Genomic DNA, 16353 nt, shown 5'->3' with positions numbered 1-16353 from the left:
ACTAGAAGTATGTGGCCAACAAGACTGATAAATATTTTCAAATAGTAGGAAAAATGATTTAGTATTAAATCTTCTATACCTTGATGAAGACTGGGATGCAAACATTCTAACTGAAGTCACTTTCTCTTTGTTGATTTCAAGCTCTTCAGATTCTAAGGCAGTTTCTGTTGCCAAGTCAGTGACTTGGTTAGGACAGCCTTCAGTTGTGCCTTCCTGTTCATTTAACTTATTTGAGAGTATGTTTTTGTCATCCTCTTTATCAATGAAAAATTCAGTAGAATCTTCTCTCTTATTTAAAATGGATGCTGAATCCCTAGGGTGCAAGCTACTTTTCTCACTTAGAGGTCCACAGACCTCCTCTGAATCACTTCTACTAAAAAGTCCACTGCTTCCTCCTTCACTCGTATCTCCCAAACCTTTATCTGATGCATCATCTGAAAATGACATTCCTTTCTGAAAATCCATATTACTGTCTGATTTAAACAAAAGAGGATCTATCAAAATTCCTTTATTAGCTTCAGCATTCAGAGGCTTGCAGTCATTTACATAATCAAAATTAGTAATACCAGCTTGCACTATCTTATTACCAACTAATTTACTCTCTGAAGTATGAGCTTCCCCATTTCCCAAAGGGGAGAGTTCTGACGCCACTGGACTTCCTTCTTCCACAACTGGAGACTTACAAGGGTTTCCCTGAGTCACTGGATGGAGTAGTAAGGCTAGTTCTGCACTTTTCAGTAGGAACCCAATGCAGACATCTGTTTGCTTTGCAGGTTCTCCTGTCACTGCTTCTACATCATTCCTTAAGTTTTCCAGGAGCAATACAAGAGATTCATGGAGAAACAGCAAAAAAAGATACTGGTAATGATTCAGCTGCATGCTTACATGTTTTTGAACATGGACAAGAACATGTACATCTGCATCAGAGGAAGAAGTTTCAGAAAGCACTCCTGAAGTGTCTGACATTTGAATGCTATTGGTCAAGGGCTCCGTTTCACTGCTGTAATATTCCTTTAGAAGTTTTTTGCGTTGCAGTCTATTAGCAAGATCACTAGATTCACTTTTTGGAATGTTTAAAGCTGTCTGATTATGTGATAAAAGCTCTTTTTGTGACTTTGCAAATCTTACTGGCTGGCAAATCCAAAGTGAAAGTGGGAATGAGTCCACAAAGCTTATTGGTCGGCCTTTCCCACTTTTCGTTCCTTCATAATCTATCCAAAACTGGGAAAAATGCAAGGCCCAAACATCAGTAGCTGCAGATGTCTTTAATGCATATTTATTCAATCTTGGGATGATATAACCTTTATAAACATCATGCATTTTAGTATCTTGTTCATGAGCATGTCTTTGGAAGATTGGATGCAAGAGATTAAAATTCTTCTGGGACTTAGGAAAAGCGGTGAAAGTTCTACTGAAAAATTCACAGTCTTTGAAGTTCTGAAACAGAGCTTCTAGATCAGAGTGTCTGCAGTTTGCCGAGTATCTTGTATTTGTAGCAATCATCTCTGAACTTTGAATGGAAAGTGCACGAGGTTGATCTTTATGAATTTCAGGTTTGTTTTCAGATGGGATGATGAACTGCAAGACACAAATATATTTTGTCTTGTTAGAAATATGTAGATTAAGAAGGTATACAATTAAAGAAACCAAGTAATCGCCATGACAGCTAAAATAAAGGAATGTAATTATAATTTTATGAGAACTCAAGTATACTAACACAGAACAGAGATAAGTCAGGCTCACAGATTACCATTTGTATTTCCTCCCATTTTTAAGAAGGATGCTGTGGCATCTAAAACTCAATGTTTGTACAAAAACATAAGGGTCTCAGGCTTTTCTTGTCTGAAAGATTTAGATTTAGGTCAACTATATTAGGCTGAAGTGTCTCATTTCTTCAACTCAGAAACAGCTTGGCAGAAAGTTTCTTCAAGTGTTCCAAGTATTTACAACTTTGAACTCCAAATTATAATTCTCTGTTTTTCAATCTGATTTGTCAAATAGGGTTTTTCACTACACTGAGTACTACAGTAATTTATTTCTATGTTAAGGTACAAGGAAACAATTAAACGTGCTAACACAGCTAATATTCTGAACGTGGCAGATTACAGAACAGGTATTTTATGAACATTATCTGATAATCATAATAAATTTTTTTCATCACAAAAATAAAAATATACTCCAACTCCTAAAAAACAATAAAATAGTTCAGTATACTGGATTTAATATAACTTGCATATCTTTAGTGCAAGTTTTAAAGGAAATAGATGTTTCATGCCAAATCCTATATCTGATGTTGTTAACATGGACCTTGGCCACACTAGTTTTGCTTCTATCAGTGACGCTACCTTCTGTCACATCATCTCCATGCTGAATCTAGAAAGATCAGAGTAAAAAAAGTCATCCTAAAGACACTTAAATGATGGAAGTGATGAAGCTTCTTCATGCAAATAAAAGGACTCAGAACAAAATAACCAAATATGCAACTACATAATAATTAACTATATGATATGTAAACATCAAGCACACCAATAATAAAAGATTCATAATTTGCTAGAATAAAAATAATGCAGTTAATACAGGGATGAAATAATTAATACCAATCAAGGTTTGAGGGATTTAAGAATACTTTTACCTTCTCTTAGTTTAGTGGGCTATTTACATATAGTAATTCAATATTAGATCAGTCTGTATTTGTAGTTGCCTGGTTGGTAGCTCTCACTAATTGTTTTCATTCAGTACAAACCACGTCCATTTAAATATGCACCAAGAGCCTTAGGAAGATAGCCATCTCTCCATATGCTGAATTTTTAGAACACTTGAAACCTCTCCTGTGGGCACCATCGAAAAGACTCATTGTTTTGTTCACCTCTGAACCTTGGAAATCAATGCCCAATGCAAACTGGGGATGGGGGAGGGGGACGGGGACAGAATTTATCTGCTCAATAATCCTTCTCTTCCAAAGAAGGAGAAGACAAGGGAAGCAAGAACCCGATGTTCAGCTGCATTAACAAGCACCACTCCTCTGGAATAAACATATAGAGAGCTTGTGTACCTCAATTATAGCCAAGGGCCAGCATGAAACAGAAAACAATAAGAATGGGTTTTGGAGAAGGCAATAAACCTTCAGATGAACTGCTTTCTTTACTCCAGGCATTCACTAACAAGACGAAAGAGTTTTGATATACTACAACCAGGGGAACAAGGGAGGGCCCTTGCATTAATATAGAGTGCAAATATTAATTTTTTGCAAGTTATTTTAACTTCAGCGCTCTATTTTTTTCTTCTGCTATGTCAGCTTCATTGAACACATTGAAATAATTTTTTAATACTCCCATTCAGGTCTTCAATACAAAAATCAAAATACCCTTAGGACACAGATGATGTAGTATGGAATACAGGTGTCTGTCTTCAAACCATCACATTCTGCATAGGTTTCCAGAGCAGCATTGCTTATTGCATGGGTTGCTTGTTCATTTATTTGTCCATTTATTCCTTAAGCTGCTTTGCTAACAGCTTTTCAGAATAAGAGAAAAAGTATTTTCTTCCAAGGAACCACAAAACCCCTCCTCAACGACAGCGTACCTTTAACATTAGTCCATCAACTCTAACATCAACATGTTCATCTGATTTTGAATTGTCATTTAACTTGTACATGGCCATGAACTGAATAAGACTCTGTTTCAAATCCAACACAAACTGATTTAGCCAAAGAATACTTCTCTCATCCAGGGTGAACTGTAAAGCATTCAGCTGGCCATACAAATTTGGACATGGAACTAAAAGAGAAAACAAAACAAAATCATGAGAATAAATAAAATGTTTAGGGATTTTTTTTTTTTTTTTTTAAACGAGTGCAGACTTACATTTTCACCAGTATTTTACATCATAGAAAGAATGGAAACCCACTCCTTTGGTCCTAATGAAGAATAAATTGTTATTTATTCTAAATACCTAAAGTGATGCTTCTTTCTCTCACTCCAAGCAAGTAACTGAATTTTTGAATGTAAAAGCTAGTATCAGAATAGAATGAAGACTGAGGAGAGGAGCAGAATGTCCTCATTACAGAGGAAGGGCAGGAACAAGGAGATTTGCTGTCCTCAAGTCTCATCCCCAAGAAATCCACTGACATTTCTGTATATAAAACAGGGCCAGCCCCATAACACATAAGTAAAAATAACTCCAGCAGATCTTCCTTGCATCTTAGGTACTACTGCAATAGTTTGAGTTCTTTTATGTAGCCAGACAGTGGAACCGCAGAAACAATACATGTATGTTGGAGAATTAATAATTTATGTGTCAGTAAAAATGCCGTGAGTGTTTTCAGACTTGAAAACATGTTTATAAAAAACAGGATTTATAGGAGTTTGGCAGGAGCAAGCACTGTGGAAATGGAGCATTGTTCTATTCCTTCCATTTTAGAAAGCCGTTACCTATTTCCAATTGTCAACCTGGAACCAGTATTAAGCTTCATAAAGGTGAAAGTAACACACAAAATTTATGGTTCAGTACAAAAAAAAAAAGCCTTACTAGGAAAGTCCTTTCCATCTGGGTAGTAATATTCAGTGAATTCAATATGAATAGCTGGCATTTCTGGTGGAAGATAAAGTGACTTTTTATTGCAAGAGATCAGAGCTTTAGGGGAAGAACGACACTGGTCTGCTGTTGAAACCTGCAAAGATAAAAGATTAATTTCATGAATACATTACATTTTTATGATCCATTAAGCATTTGTAGTTGCAAGGCACTGCCCCTAGTAGGGTAACATTCCACTGCTCTCAGATGTAGATCCCCAACTACACAAAGTGCTGACAATGAGAAACACCTAGTTGCCTTGTAGTAGAAGCAATCCACATAGAACAGTTTCACGAGAAAACTATATAGTATTAACGGTACCAGATCCCCTTCCTTCATGTGAGGCAGGAGGCAGCAGGTCACTGTCAAAGGCATACAGTAGAAGCCTAGAATGATCTGGTATCTTTATTGCAAACACTACAGCTCCTGTATAAGCAATTATGCTAGGACATGGTATATTTGCATACCATCTGTCCAAAAGGATCCATATCTAGATGATAAGGGATAGGTAAACTAGATAAGTTTATTGCACAAGTGTTACGAAGTCCTTGTACTGTCGTAAGGACAGATTCCAGTACATGGGCCAACTCTCAACTGTATACTGCTAAGCAAGGTGTTCAGCATGCACCTGGCAGAGATATGCATGCTTGGCTATGCCCAAAGGTCTACTTCACAGGAGAATCAAGACACTCTAGAACAGTAATCCTCCATTTCTGTTTCCTTCCAATGTAAATTATGAAACAAGAAAAAGAGATCACCTTTTGATATATATTTTTGACCATAAATTTCTTGGAATGTACCCTAGTTTAAAAAGTATGTTGTCAAAACAAAGCTCTTTCATCCAACGCTTAGCAGGTCAGACTGCTAGTCCGAAATTAGCCAACTTATTAATATTGAATACATGATGATGTCTACTTGTATTAGTTTCACTGGAAATAATAAATATATAACCTTTATAAGCCTGCTTCGCTCTATGTAGCTGTTTTCAAGCTGCAAACATCTCTGTATTAACACACACAAAAATCCAAGTAATAACAGATCTATTTAGAAAAATAGCTTTTTGTAAATTATATAGAAATAATGACAATTTAAAAAAATTGAAAATGTATTTGTGTAGGGAGGAGGAAGAGACAAGCATCTGAAGAGTAGAAGGCAAATGAAAAAACCAACAGTACAAATTATATTATAAAACCTCTTCAAACCCAGATGAAGGCTCCTGACAGCAAGCTGCAACCTCCCACTCCACCAGAAGTGATATGGCAAAAAAGCATTGAAAATTGGAACAAGAACAAGTAGAAGCCACAATGACTAAGGGAACACAGTAAGCATTTTTGTTAGGACCTGAAATTTAGAGTAGATACTCCTGTAACACAAAGATATACTCTTTCTCTATTCCAGTTGCATCCTATTTGCACCAAAGAATGAATCTGGACCACAACCAGCAACTAAAACTACTCACTCAAACAAATGGGGGGGACAGATGAGAAAAAAGGAGGGGGGAAGAATGGTCAACGTGTCTACTCAAAATATCACTGGGGGAGGCAGAGGCTAGAGAAAAAATTAAAAACCTCTTAATTTAACATTTAAAAAAAAAAAACAAACACAAAAACATGTACTTTGAAAAAGATAACAACACAAAAAGCATGAAATATAAAAACCTCATATTAAAGTACTGGGTACCTAACATAGTACAATGAAAAGATGAAATTCCAAATGTCAGGATTTGGGGAACAGTAGAACTTGGATCCAAAACATAACTGTGATAGGGTATCATCTAATATAAAGTCGATAAGAAAATATCCACCAATTTTAACAGAGCAGAAGCAGGCCCATAAAGGTCTAATCCAATAATGAATGGAAAGACTTCTATTAATTTCAATGGGCTTCGGAACTGTCCCTTAAAAACCGTAGTTACGTAACAGTCAAGGGCAAAGTAGCCCCAGTTTTACTAACTCGAAGAAATGTACCTGATATATATTGAAATCTGCAAGTCTAACCACAATAGGACTAGACATCAGTTTGCCCTTTGGTTGTTGGGAAGATACAGAGGAAGCCCTAGATGTTCCTTTCGGTATCTGTTCTTTGCCTGTAGGAAAGAATAGTGATGGAATCATTGAAAAGAACGGTCTTTTTTTAGAAAAGTTTTAACATTTAATGGAATTAGAGCATTAGTGATGCAAACAAAGTACCTGTTTGTAGGTTCTGAGAAGATACAGCAGGTGGTGATTTGGGAGGAGAATCTATGACCTGGTCCTTCACAGCCTGCTTAAGCAATTCAACATTGCTTTTGAATTCATTTAATAATTCTTTGGCCCATCCACTTCTGGTTTTAGTGGCATCGCTATAATGCATCCAGTGATTGCAGCTGTCTCCTGCAAATAAGAGGAATAGGGGAAATATTAACTCATTTGAAAGTTTGCTTCTAACTGGATAACAAGCTTCCATTATTTCACAATTATTCTTCAAAATATAAACTCATTGCATGCTGTAACTATAAAACAACAGAAGTTATAACACGTTAAAACAGAAGTTATATATTACATAAAAACAGTCTCACTGCTTAACAAAATCACTCAGAAACCAATATTGCCACCTGACTTTTAGCACCACTAACTAATGCTCAAAACATCACTGAATATTTCCAGTTCAGAGAGATTTGATGACACATTAATATCATATGTGAGAACATGCAAAAAAAATGTTTAATTGAAAAAAAAATGTGAGAGCAAGTAACAGAACAATGTTCTCATGCTCACTTTTTCCAAGCTTATCTTTCCTGCCAGAACTGTGTCCTAAGAAGTTCCTGGTCCCTTTCCAGAAATGTATTCTTTTTGTCTTGGCTCTCTAGCACCTTTATGGCACACAAACAAGAAGGTAAGTTCAATCAGTGCTGCAGCACGACCAGCCTCAAAAATCAAGCCCAGTGGAAATTCTTTTATTCCTAACATGTTTCTGTTGGTCAAGCATTTAAACCTCTGAAAGAAATTGAGAGCTCTTCAAATAGTCCCTGTGAAGACAGTCTACTAACCTGTTCAATAATAAGGATGCAATACAAATAACTATCAAGTGGTACATCACTCTTTAAATACCAGCATGTGAAAACTTACTTTATTTGGGGCTTAAAGAGGTTTTGGATACTTACGCTGGGGATGAGTAGATATGGTTGCTACTAAAATAGAAAAATGCTTTGGGAAAATATTGTGATTTCAAGTCTAAATGCAAAGATTTCAACATGGAAGAAACTTGGGGGAGGCCCTATCACAAGAGATTTCATTTTTCCCCACCCTCCTGCCTCACAGCCTTTTGATGGTTATTCACATCCTTCTAGCTAAAGAAGAAGAGAAAGGAAGAGGGAAGAAAACAGAAAGAGAGCAAGACGGCAGATACATTAAATTCAAGTCCATGAAGCTGGGATTCTCCAAAACAGGGCTGAAGTGGGGTCTCCCCAAGCATACACACACAAACTCTGAAGTACCTACAGGACAGCAGCATTATAGGGAAAGCTCTCATACTCCTTCTGGGAAGTCAGTATGGGCAGGTGCCTCTCTGAAGTGCTTGCACACTAACACATGCAGCATGAGGAACATGTGGGAGTAGGAGGAATTAGAGATCTGCATGCAGTTGCAGGGCTATGATCTCATTGGGATCACAGAGACTTAGTGAGATAGCACACACACAACAAAGTGCTGCGAAGAATGGACACAGGCTCTTTGGGAAGCACAGGCCAAGAAGGCAAGCGGGGTGAGTTGCCCCTTCAGTGAGATCAGTGGGAACACATGGAGCTCTGTCTTGGGATGAATGATCAGCCAGCTGAGCACTTACAGGTTGGGATTAGAGGGCAGACCAACATGGATGATGTCGTGGTGGATGTCTGCTACAGACCATCTGATTAGGAAGATGATGAGGCTCTCTTCAGACAACTGGAAGAAGTATCATGTTCACAGAGCCTGGTCCTCATTAGGAACTTTAGCCACCCCAGTATCCACTGGAGGGACGACACAGCGAGACACAAGCAATCCATTCAGTGCATTGATGTCTGCCTCCTAATCAAGGAGCCAAAGAGAGCACGTGCTCTGCTGGACCCAATTCTTACAAAAAAAAAAAAAAAAAAAAAAAAAAAAAAAAAAAAAAAGGAAGAACTGGTCAGTGATGTGAAGGGTCGGGGCAACCCTGGCTGCAGTGACCATGACATGTCGGAGTTCAGGATTCCAAGGTGAAGGAACAAAGCAAAAAGCTGAATGACAACCCAGGACTTCAGGAGAGTAGCCTTTGGCCTGCCTGAAAGAATCTCGTGGGATATAACCCTGGCCAGAAGAGGGGTCCAGGAGAGCTGGTTGATGTTCAAGAATCACCTCCAAGCCAAAGAACAGTCCGCCCTGAGAAGCAGGAAATCTAGCAAATGTGGAAGGAGGCCTGTGTGGATGAACCAGGAGCTCCTGACTAAATTCAACGATAAAAAGGAAGTATACTAAGATGCGGAAACAGCATCAGGTTACCCAAAAAGAATATGGAGGATGATGTTAGGAACGCCAAAACCTATCTGGAGTTGAATCTAATGAGCAGCATTAAGGACAACAAGAAAGGCTTCTATAGCTGTATCACCAGCAAAAGGAAGAGTAAGGAAAGCTTGGGCTTGCTGCTGAATGGGACGGGGACCTGGTGACAAACAACATGGAGAAGGCTGAGGTAACCAATGCCTTCTTCGCCTCAGTCTTCACTGGTGACACTTGCCTTCAGAATTCCCAGGTCCTTGAGACCTTTGGGAAAGTCTGGAGCACAGAAACCTTCCACCTTCCCCTCAGCAGAGAAGCATTAACTATGGAAACATTTAAACAGCTCAGACATGCGCCAGTCCATGGGATCCTGATGAGATGCAAACAAGTGCTGAGAGAGCTGACCAATGTCATAGGGAGGCCACTCTGAATTATCTTTGAAAGGTTACCATTGAATAGTGATCAGGAAAGGTTCCTGAGGACTGGAAGAAATTGAATGTCATTCCTATCTTCAAGAAGGAGGATGAAAAGAACAACAGGCTGGTCAGCCTCACCTCAAAGAAGGTAATGGAAGAAGGTAACAGAAGGAAACAGGAGCAGATAATCCTGGAAACCATTTCAAAATACATTAAGGACAGGAAGGTGAGTGGGAGTACACATGCATGGATTTATGATGGAGAAATCATGCCTGATGAACTTCACAGCCTTCTATGAGATGACTGGCTTGATGGATGAGGGGAGAGCAGTGGATGTCATTTACTTCAGCTTCAGCAAGGCTTCAATACTGTCTGTAACATGCTCAGTGACAAAATGATGAAGTACTGACTAGGTAAGTACACAGTGAGGTGGACTGGAAAACGGCTAAACTGTTAGTCTTCAAGGGTTGGGATCAGCAGCATGAAGTCCAGTTGGAGGCAATCACCCATAGTAGACCCCCAGGGCCAATACTTGGGCTATCTTCATTAATAACCTGGATGATGGGACAGAGTGCACCCTCAACAGCTTTGCAGATGGTACAAAACTAGGAGGAATGTTTGATACACCAGGTGGTTGTGCTACCATTCAGAGAGACCTCAAAAGGCTAGAAAAATGACCCACCAGTAACCTCATGAACTTCAAAGTGAAATCTAAGTCAAGCATCTGGAGTACAGGCTAGAGGCTGACCAGGTGCAAAGCACTTTTGCAGAAAAAAAAAAACCAACAAACCTGAGACGATAAGTTCAACGTGAACCAGCAACGTGTCCTTGATGCAAAGAAAGCCAACAGCACCTTGGGCTGCTTAGGAAAAGCATTGCCAGCAGGTCAAGGGAGGTGATCCATGCCCTATGCTCAACCCTGGTGAGACTACATCTAGTCCAGTTCTGGGCTCCCCAGTACAAGCTGACCATGGACTTACTGGAGTGAGTCCAGCAAACGGTCACAAAGATACTTAAGGGACTGGAACACCTTTCAAGGAAAGGCTGACATAGCTGGGATCATTTAGCCTGGAGAAGAGAAGAGTTATGTCCTATGTAGCCATTACCTAAAAGCATTCTCAGTGAGCTTCTAATGTGCCCATCCAAGAGCCTACAGTGCACGGTTCAATCCGGCTAAGAATCCTTCCAAAAAACCCAATTTATTTATTTTCCTGGTTCTCTACATTTTCTCTGAGGAGAGCTCACAGAAATCATAGACAGATCAGACCCTGATTTAGACACAGTAGGAATCAGAAGTGACAGTAAATGAAAACCATAGCTGGGTCACAAAACAGGCATGTGTTAAACCTCTGTAACTTAAGGTCCCACTTTTATAGGGCACAAAACCAATATCACAAATTTCAAACCATATTAGGCCAATCTATAGCAAAGGACGAATACTGGTTTTCTTAAGCATATTCTTTTCTGTGGCTGTGTATGTTTATTTGACCTATGCTAAATTACATTTTTTTTTAAGGTGCAAAAACTATACTTGGTACTTATGAACGAAATAGATTGACATTACAGGATTCCACCTGCAACCATGAGTGACAAGAAGGACATGAGGCAAGTTACAGCTAATGCACATCTTTAACGTATGCGGATAATCACTCCAAAATGACTGACTGATCTGTGTTAGTAAAAAGCAAAACAAAGCACAACCAAACCCCTACCAACTAAAAGCCCCTCCACTGTACTGGATTGCCTTTGATCTCAAATTCAACCACAAACTTATTTTGTCTCTCCTAAATTTTTTAGATTTCTGAAAAACATATTTACTAGAAATGATTTCTAAGAAATGCTTCTTTAGAAATTGCTAACATCTGTTTAATAACAATTCCTTAACAAAAGGCTATACAATTGAACCTCTACACACTGGGATTCTTTTTTAGCAAAATAAAATATAAACCAAAACATTGCTTGGAAATGGACATAAAATGATAGACTTCTATATGGAAAAAAAATCTAGCAGATTGACTCTTGCAAATATCCAATTAGTGCATTCTCATTCTGCCATATTGCCTTCCTCTGTCAACACACTATTCTTTTCATGTCAGAAATGTGTAAACACTGGTTTGTTAACCAAACAGAACAGTGAAAAGTGTTTGGTCTAAAATAGCTCATTCACAGAAATTGAATTGGTTCCCAGGTTGTTGCTTTTGTTGTTTGTTTTTGCATATAGAAAGAAATAAAAAGGTGTGTATTTCAAATGCTTAGAACATCATTATCCAAGCCGTACACGCACACGCAAATTTTTTAGTATTGAAGCAAGATAGTTACATTCACAGGTGGTTCATAAAATGCTCACTTTCATACCTGCTTTGTGAAATGGATAATAGTCCACTGTTAAATAGCTGAAGGAAAGCTGCATGGCCCCTCCTGTAACACGTCTATTTGAGTCTGTAAAATGAAACAATGCTCAGCTCTGCAGATATTGTATTTAGCATGTTAGTTCTCATGTTGGTGCATTCCTTTAAACACTTAACAGCTACTTCTTCCTCCCCTTTACTGGTTCTCCTTACAACCTCATTATCTTCCCTCAAAATTTTCATTCAGGCAGTCTTCACTGGTTTCTAAAGATCAGCTTGTAGAACTCCGTGTTCTGTACTCGGTCACTACTAACAAATTGCATATTGTTTTAAATACTATTAAAAAGTAAAGACAACTCTTTGAACACATAATTACTGCAGTTTTTCTGAAACAAAAAACTTTTCACACTGAATATATGATTATGATCAGTCATTCAAAGTCAACATTTACTTTCAAGACTACTGTAAATATAATTTGTTTTCTTTTATTTGACAAATATTATTGCAGTGAAGAGGTCTTCTGAGAGTCCTCTGTTCTGATTTTTCCGCTGCTAAATTTAAAGACCAATAAAGAAATCTCACCAAGAATGATAAAAATCCCAACTGCAGTAGATATGCCACAAGTAAGGAAATACGTCTCTAGCCAGTTAACCTTATGCTCTGCTGCTCTGCAAGTATCTTCCCTAATCAAAGAAACACATTTGCTAAAACCTAAGTTTTTCGTACTCTTTTCTTCAGCAGACCTTGTGTGCCTCTATAATTTTTTCAGTGACTACCCAGCTCCTTGGATATACACTGGTATGTCACTCTCTTCTAATCACTTTTAAAAGGCATGAAAGAAGTGTCATTTGTCTTCTTTTTTCTGATTCTAAATATGGCAATATGCAATAGCCTTTCATCTAAAAAAAAAAAACAAAAACCAACAACCAAAGTACAAGTATTACACACAAAATTGTAAGGCCACAGAACACTTGTTCCATTCTTTGTATGTGCTGCAGAGCATAGCAAATTCTCTAATTTAGTAACACAAAGAGGACTGCTCTTTTATTAGTCTGTATTTTATAAGAGTATTACAGAAGCAGATTGTATAGTGACCCTTTCAAGCCACAGTAATGTTGCAACTGCATTCTTTATAAACCAGTTAGCTTATAATATAAAAGAAAAAAACAGCAGTAACAATCAGACTGGACAGAATCAGTTTCTAGAGTACAGGAAATGCACTGAAGCTACTAGCACTCTTAGCAGTTTTTATTACATTTATTCTAAAATAATTACATTTAATAATGAAATGTTGTCCTAATAGAGGCATCTAGCTAATTTTAAATGTGTCTACAGACACTGAAGAGAATTCTGAATATTCTTCTAAAATAATTACAGATTCTTGATTAACATTATTATATTCCTCAAAATGTCTTCTAAAGACTATTACAGTTCACAGGCATATTTAAAAAAAAAGTTACCTTTTTCCTTAGAATGGATATCATCACATATATGTAGGTCCAAATGGGAAATTACTAAGTGATGAGAAGTTTCCTTAACATCAAAATCATTAAACAATTTTACTATTGCATCATTTTGATCAGGTGCTGCTGTTGTCTGGTGCGCTTTCACCTGCTGAGAGCTGGGTGCAGGGGCAGAGCTCTGAAAAAATAGTCATATTGATTTATAAAGTTTATCCTTCCTTTCAAGCATAAGTAGCCTTTTACCTACTCAAAACAGGCCTTTGAAATACGGAAAAATCTGCACCACATGCATTCACCTTGGATCGTTAGTGAGATTTAAGTGTGCTGTTTTAGAATAAAGCTAAGTTAGGCTAATAGCTAGGTGTCACAAAGAGGCAATGCCAGTGCATCCCCTGTTCCCCCTTTCTCCCACACTTCTTTACACGTCTGTCACTTGCAGCACTGGTATTTTTCTAACTTTTGTTGCAAGCTGCTCAGGGAACTAAACCAGCAGAAAACAATCAATTTTTTGTTGGGCTCATTTCTGCTGGTTCAGTTCCCCAAACTACATCACAATAGGGTCAAACGTGGGCCAGTACCAGGGAATTGGTGAGAAGTAAGTACAGGGAATTGAAGAATCAGGACCTCCCTGCTCAGTAACAGCTAACCATTAGACTGCTGTAGCTAAACCATCAAATCACATTGTAAGTCACCAGGACCACCACAAGAACGGAACTCTCCATTACAGTACACTAGCTTTAGTGTAAGAGATTCTATATAAATTTCTTCACTCAATCAGCCTTAGTAATAAATTATGTTTTATTTTTATAGGACTATCTTTTATCAGTGGATTTGTGCTGCTTCTTCACAGACAAGAAGAGGTCCCTCCCTCTAACACTCACAAAGCCCAGTTGGTCTAGTCGGCTGTGCATGCTGAAAGACGACCAAGATTTACATAAGACTATCTTACATGCAGCATCAATATCACATCTATGTCAGCAGAAATACGTTAGAAGTAGAATTATTTTTACACTATATATTCCAACAAGAGAGCTGCATGAAGGAAAGCTCTTACTAAAAGCTAATTTTTTCACTACCATGAAAACAAACTGGACAAGCACTTTAAATCATTATAGTAAGCATATCTATCCACCCATTAAGGTTACCTTCGTGTGTCTTAATTATTTTAATTCATAAGCAGAAAAGATTTGGAGGGCAAATTTACTAAACAGTTAATCAACTGTTAAGTAAATACAGAAGTCTAAATACTCTGTACATGGATAAAGAAATACAACTGTTTTCTTTCCTGCGATTAACACCAACACACAAAACCTTGTAAAATAAAGTCTGTTTTGTACTACTGTGATTCATTCCCAATGTAATTTAAGATATACAGCTGAACAAAAATGAGTAACTGAACATTCTCTGAAATAAATTAACACAACTAACCACACTGTGTTGTATTTTAGAACACCTGATAATGATATAGTGAGACAATCAATTATCATACCTGTGCTGTTTCAGAAGCCAAGCTTTTTCTCTGTTCTGTTGATTTCTCTATGGCTTCACTAAGAGATTTGGCATACTGCACCATGGCTTTCAACTGAGAATCAGTCAAGACCCACAACAAATCATCCAGAATCAGAACCAGCTTTGATGCCACTACATTACAATCCTTCAACTGTAGAATAAAAATTTAAACAAGTCAAATGGGTCCGTTAAATACTTACATTTCTTATATCAAATACAAGGAAAAAGTTGAATGCAAAACCACACTTCCCAAAAAGCAAATTTCTTCCATATAAATAACAAACATATTTTTTATTTTAAATTTTATTCCTCTCATTAACTAAAAAGTACCTAAGATATAGTATATTTATGCCTCACTTGATATTTCTTTGGCATGAGTTAATATTAAACCGATGCATTTCTCTAAACTTAAGTAATGTAAATATTGCCCAAATCTAGAGAGGTAAGACAATATGCATCATCATAAACAAAGCTCTGCAGATCAAACAATTTCATTAGTAGGACCTGTACAAAGTCTTCGTCTTCAAATTCTGCCTGCAATATTTCTTGCAAACGCTACAGTCTTACCAATTATATGTTATTAAAAATTTAGTTCAGGGAATTCTACCTTTTATATGGCTTAAATTTAAAACCTTTACTATGCACATGTATGCATTAAGAGCATGAGTTAAAAATGAATTCATAAAATAATAAAAGATTTCAAACTTTTCAAGTTTACCCTTCTTTTAAGCGTGACCCTAATTTTTGATTGGTTAGTAATCAGTCGAACTGGAGCACTCATGATTTCATGCTTAGAACTCTGGATTGCATCTGCTTCTATTCTGATCATCTGCCAGTTGATTTCTTTAAAAGTCAAAACCTTTAAAGAGAGAGAAAAAAACACCTTCATGTGATATGATAGTTCACTTGCACCTAAGCATGTGCATGTGTATGTATATACACACACATACACACACACACACTCACTCACGTGTATCCTTCATGCAGAGCCATATGAACAGAACAAATAAAAGTCACTTGCTATTCCACTTACAGGTGTCAGGAAGTAAAGCCCTGATCCTTCTCCCTACCTCCAAAATGTCACAGAAATGTTAAGCTAGTTCCATGCAGGCAGAGGTAACAAGCAGTATTCAAAATATTCGGAAGAAAACAAAGGTCATAATTACTGCGTACTGCGTAGTTTAGTTTCAAAATGCTAAATCCTAGTATATAGGAAAAGAGAAGGGAGGGAAGCAAAGCTACAGGATGGGAGAGGTTTTTGGAGTGTTTTATGTCAGTTAAAAGAGAAAGTTAAACATTGAGCACATTGTATGCCATGTAGACCCCAAAAGCTTTGAATCCATTACATGGATTTCTAGAAGACACAGCAAGCAAATGTTAGAATAATGCTACAAGAGCAGCAAGTACAAATGGATATTGAAAATCAAATACAGGAAAATGAGCGATTGTCCAGCAGCAACATCATGGAGAACATCAAATCAACAGGACATCAAAAGGAGAAAATGTTAATTCTAGCTTCCCTAAAACTTCCTCCTGCATTACTCTCTGAAGA

At 37.5% G+C, this 16353-nt stretch overlaps 1 protein-coding gene across 1 annotated transcript in view; it reads right to left on the bottom strand.

The window, feature by feature from the left end:
* The window catches only part of BLTP3B (bridge-like lipid transfer protein family member 3B), a 58481-nt gene that overhangs the window by 17041 nt on the left and 25087 nt on the right, over positions 1–16353 (bottom strand). Inside the window, exons 6-14 of the mRNA XM_082309711.1 lie at positions 15520–15660; positions 14782–14952; positions 13290–13470; positions 11837–11920; positions 6762–6944; positions 6540–6658; positions 4528–4669; positions 3583–3776; positions 80–1578 (exon numbers count right to left, since the gene is read on the bottom strand). Coding sequence (XP_082165837.1) covers positions 80–1578; positions 3583–3776; positions 4528–4669; positions 6540–6658; positions 6762–6944; positions 11837–11920; positions 13290–13470; positions 14782–14952; positions 15520–15660 — 2714 coding nt within the window. The remainder of the gene's footprint in view (positions 1–79; positions 1579–3582; positions 3777–4527; positions 4670–6539; positions 6659–6761; positions 6945–11836; positions 11921–13289; positions 13471–14781; positions 14953–15519; positions 15661–16353) is intronic.

This window comes from Platalea leucorodia, assembly GCF_965183815.1.
Source record: "Platalea leucorodia genome assembly, chromosome: 4".
NCBI lineage: Eukaryota > Metazoa > Chordata > Aves > Pelecaniformes > Threskiornithidae > Platalea > Platalea leucorodia.
The sequence above is the reverse complement of the archived record's forward strand: the minus strand, read 5'-3'. Positions and strand labels throughout refer to the sequence as shown.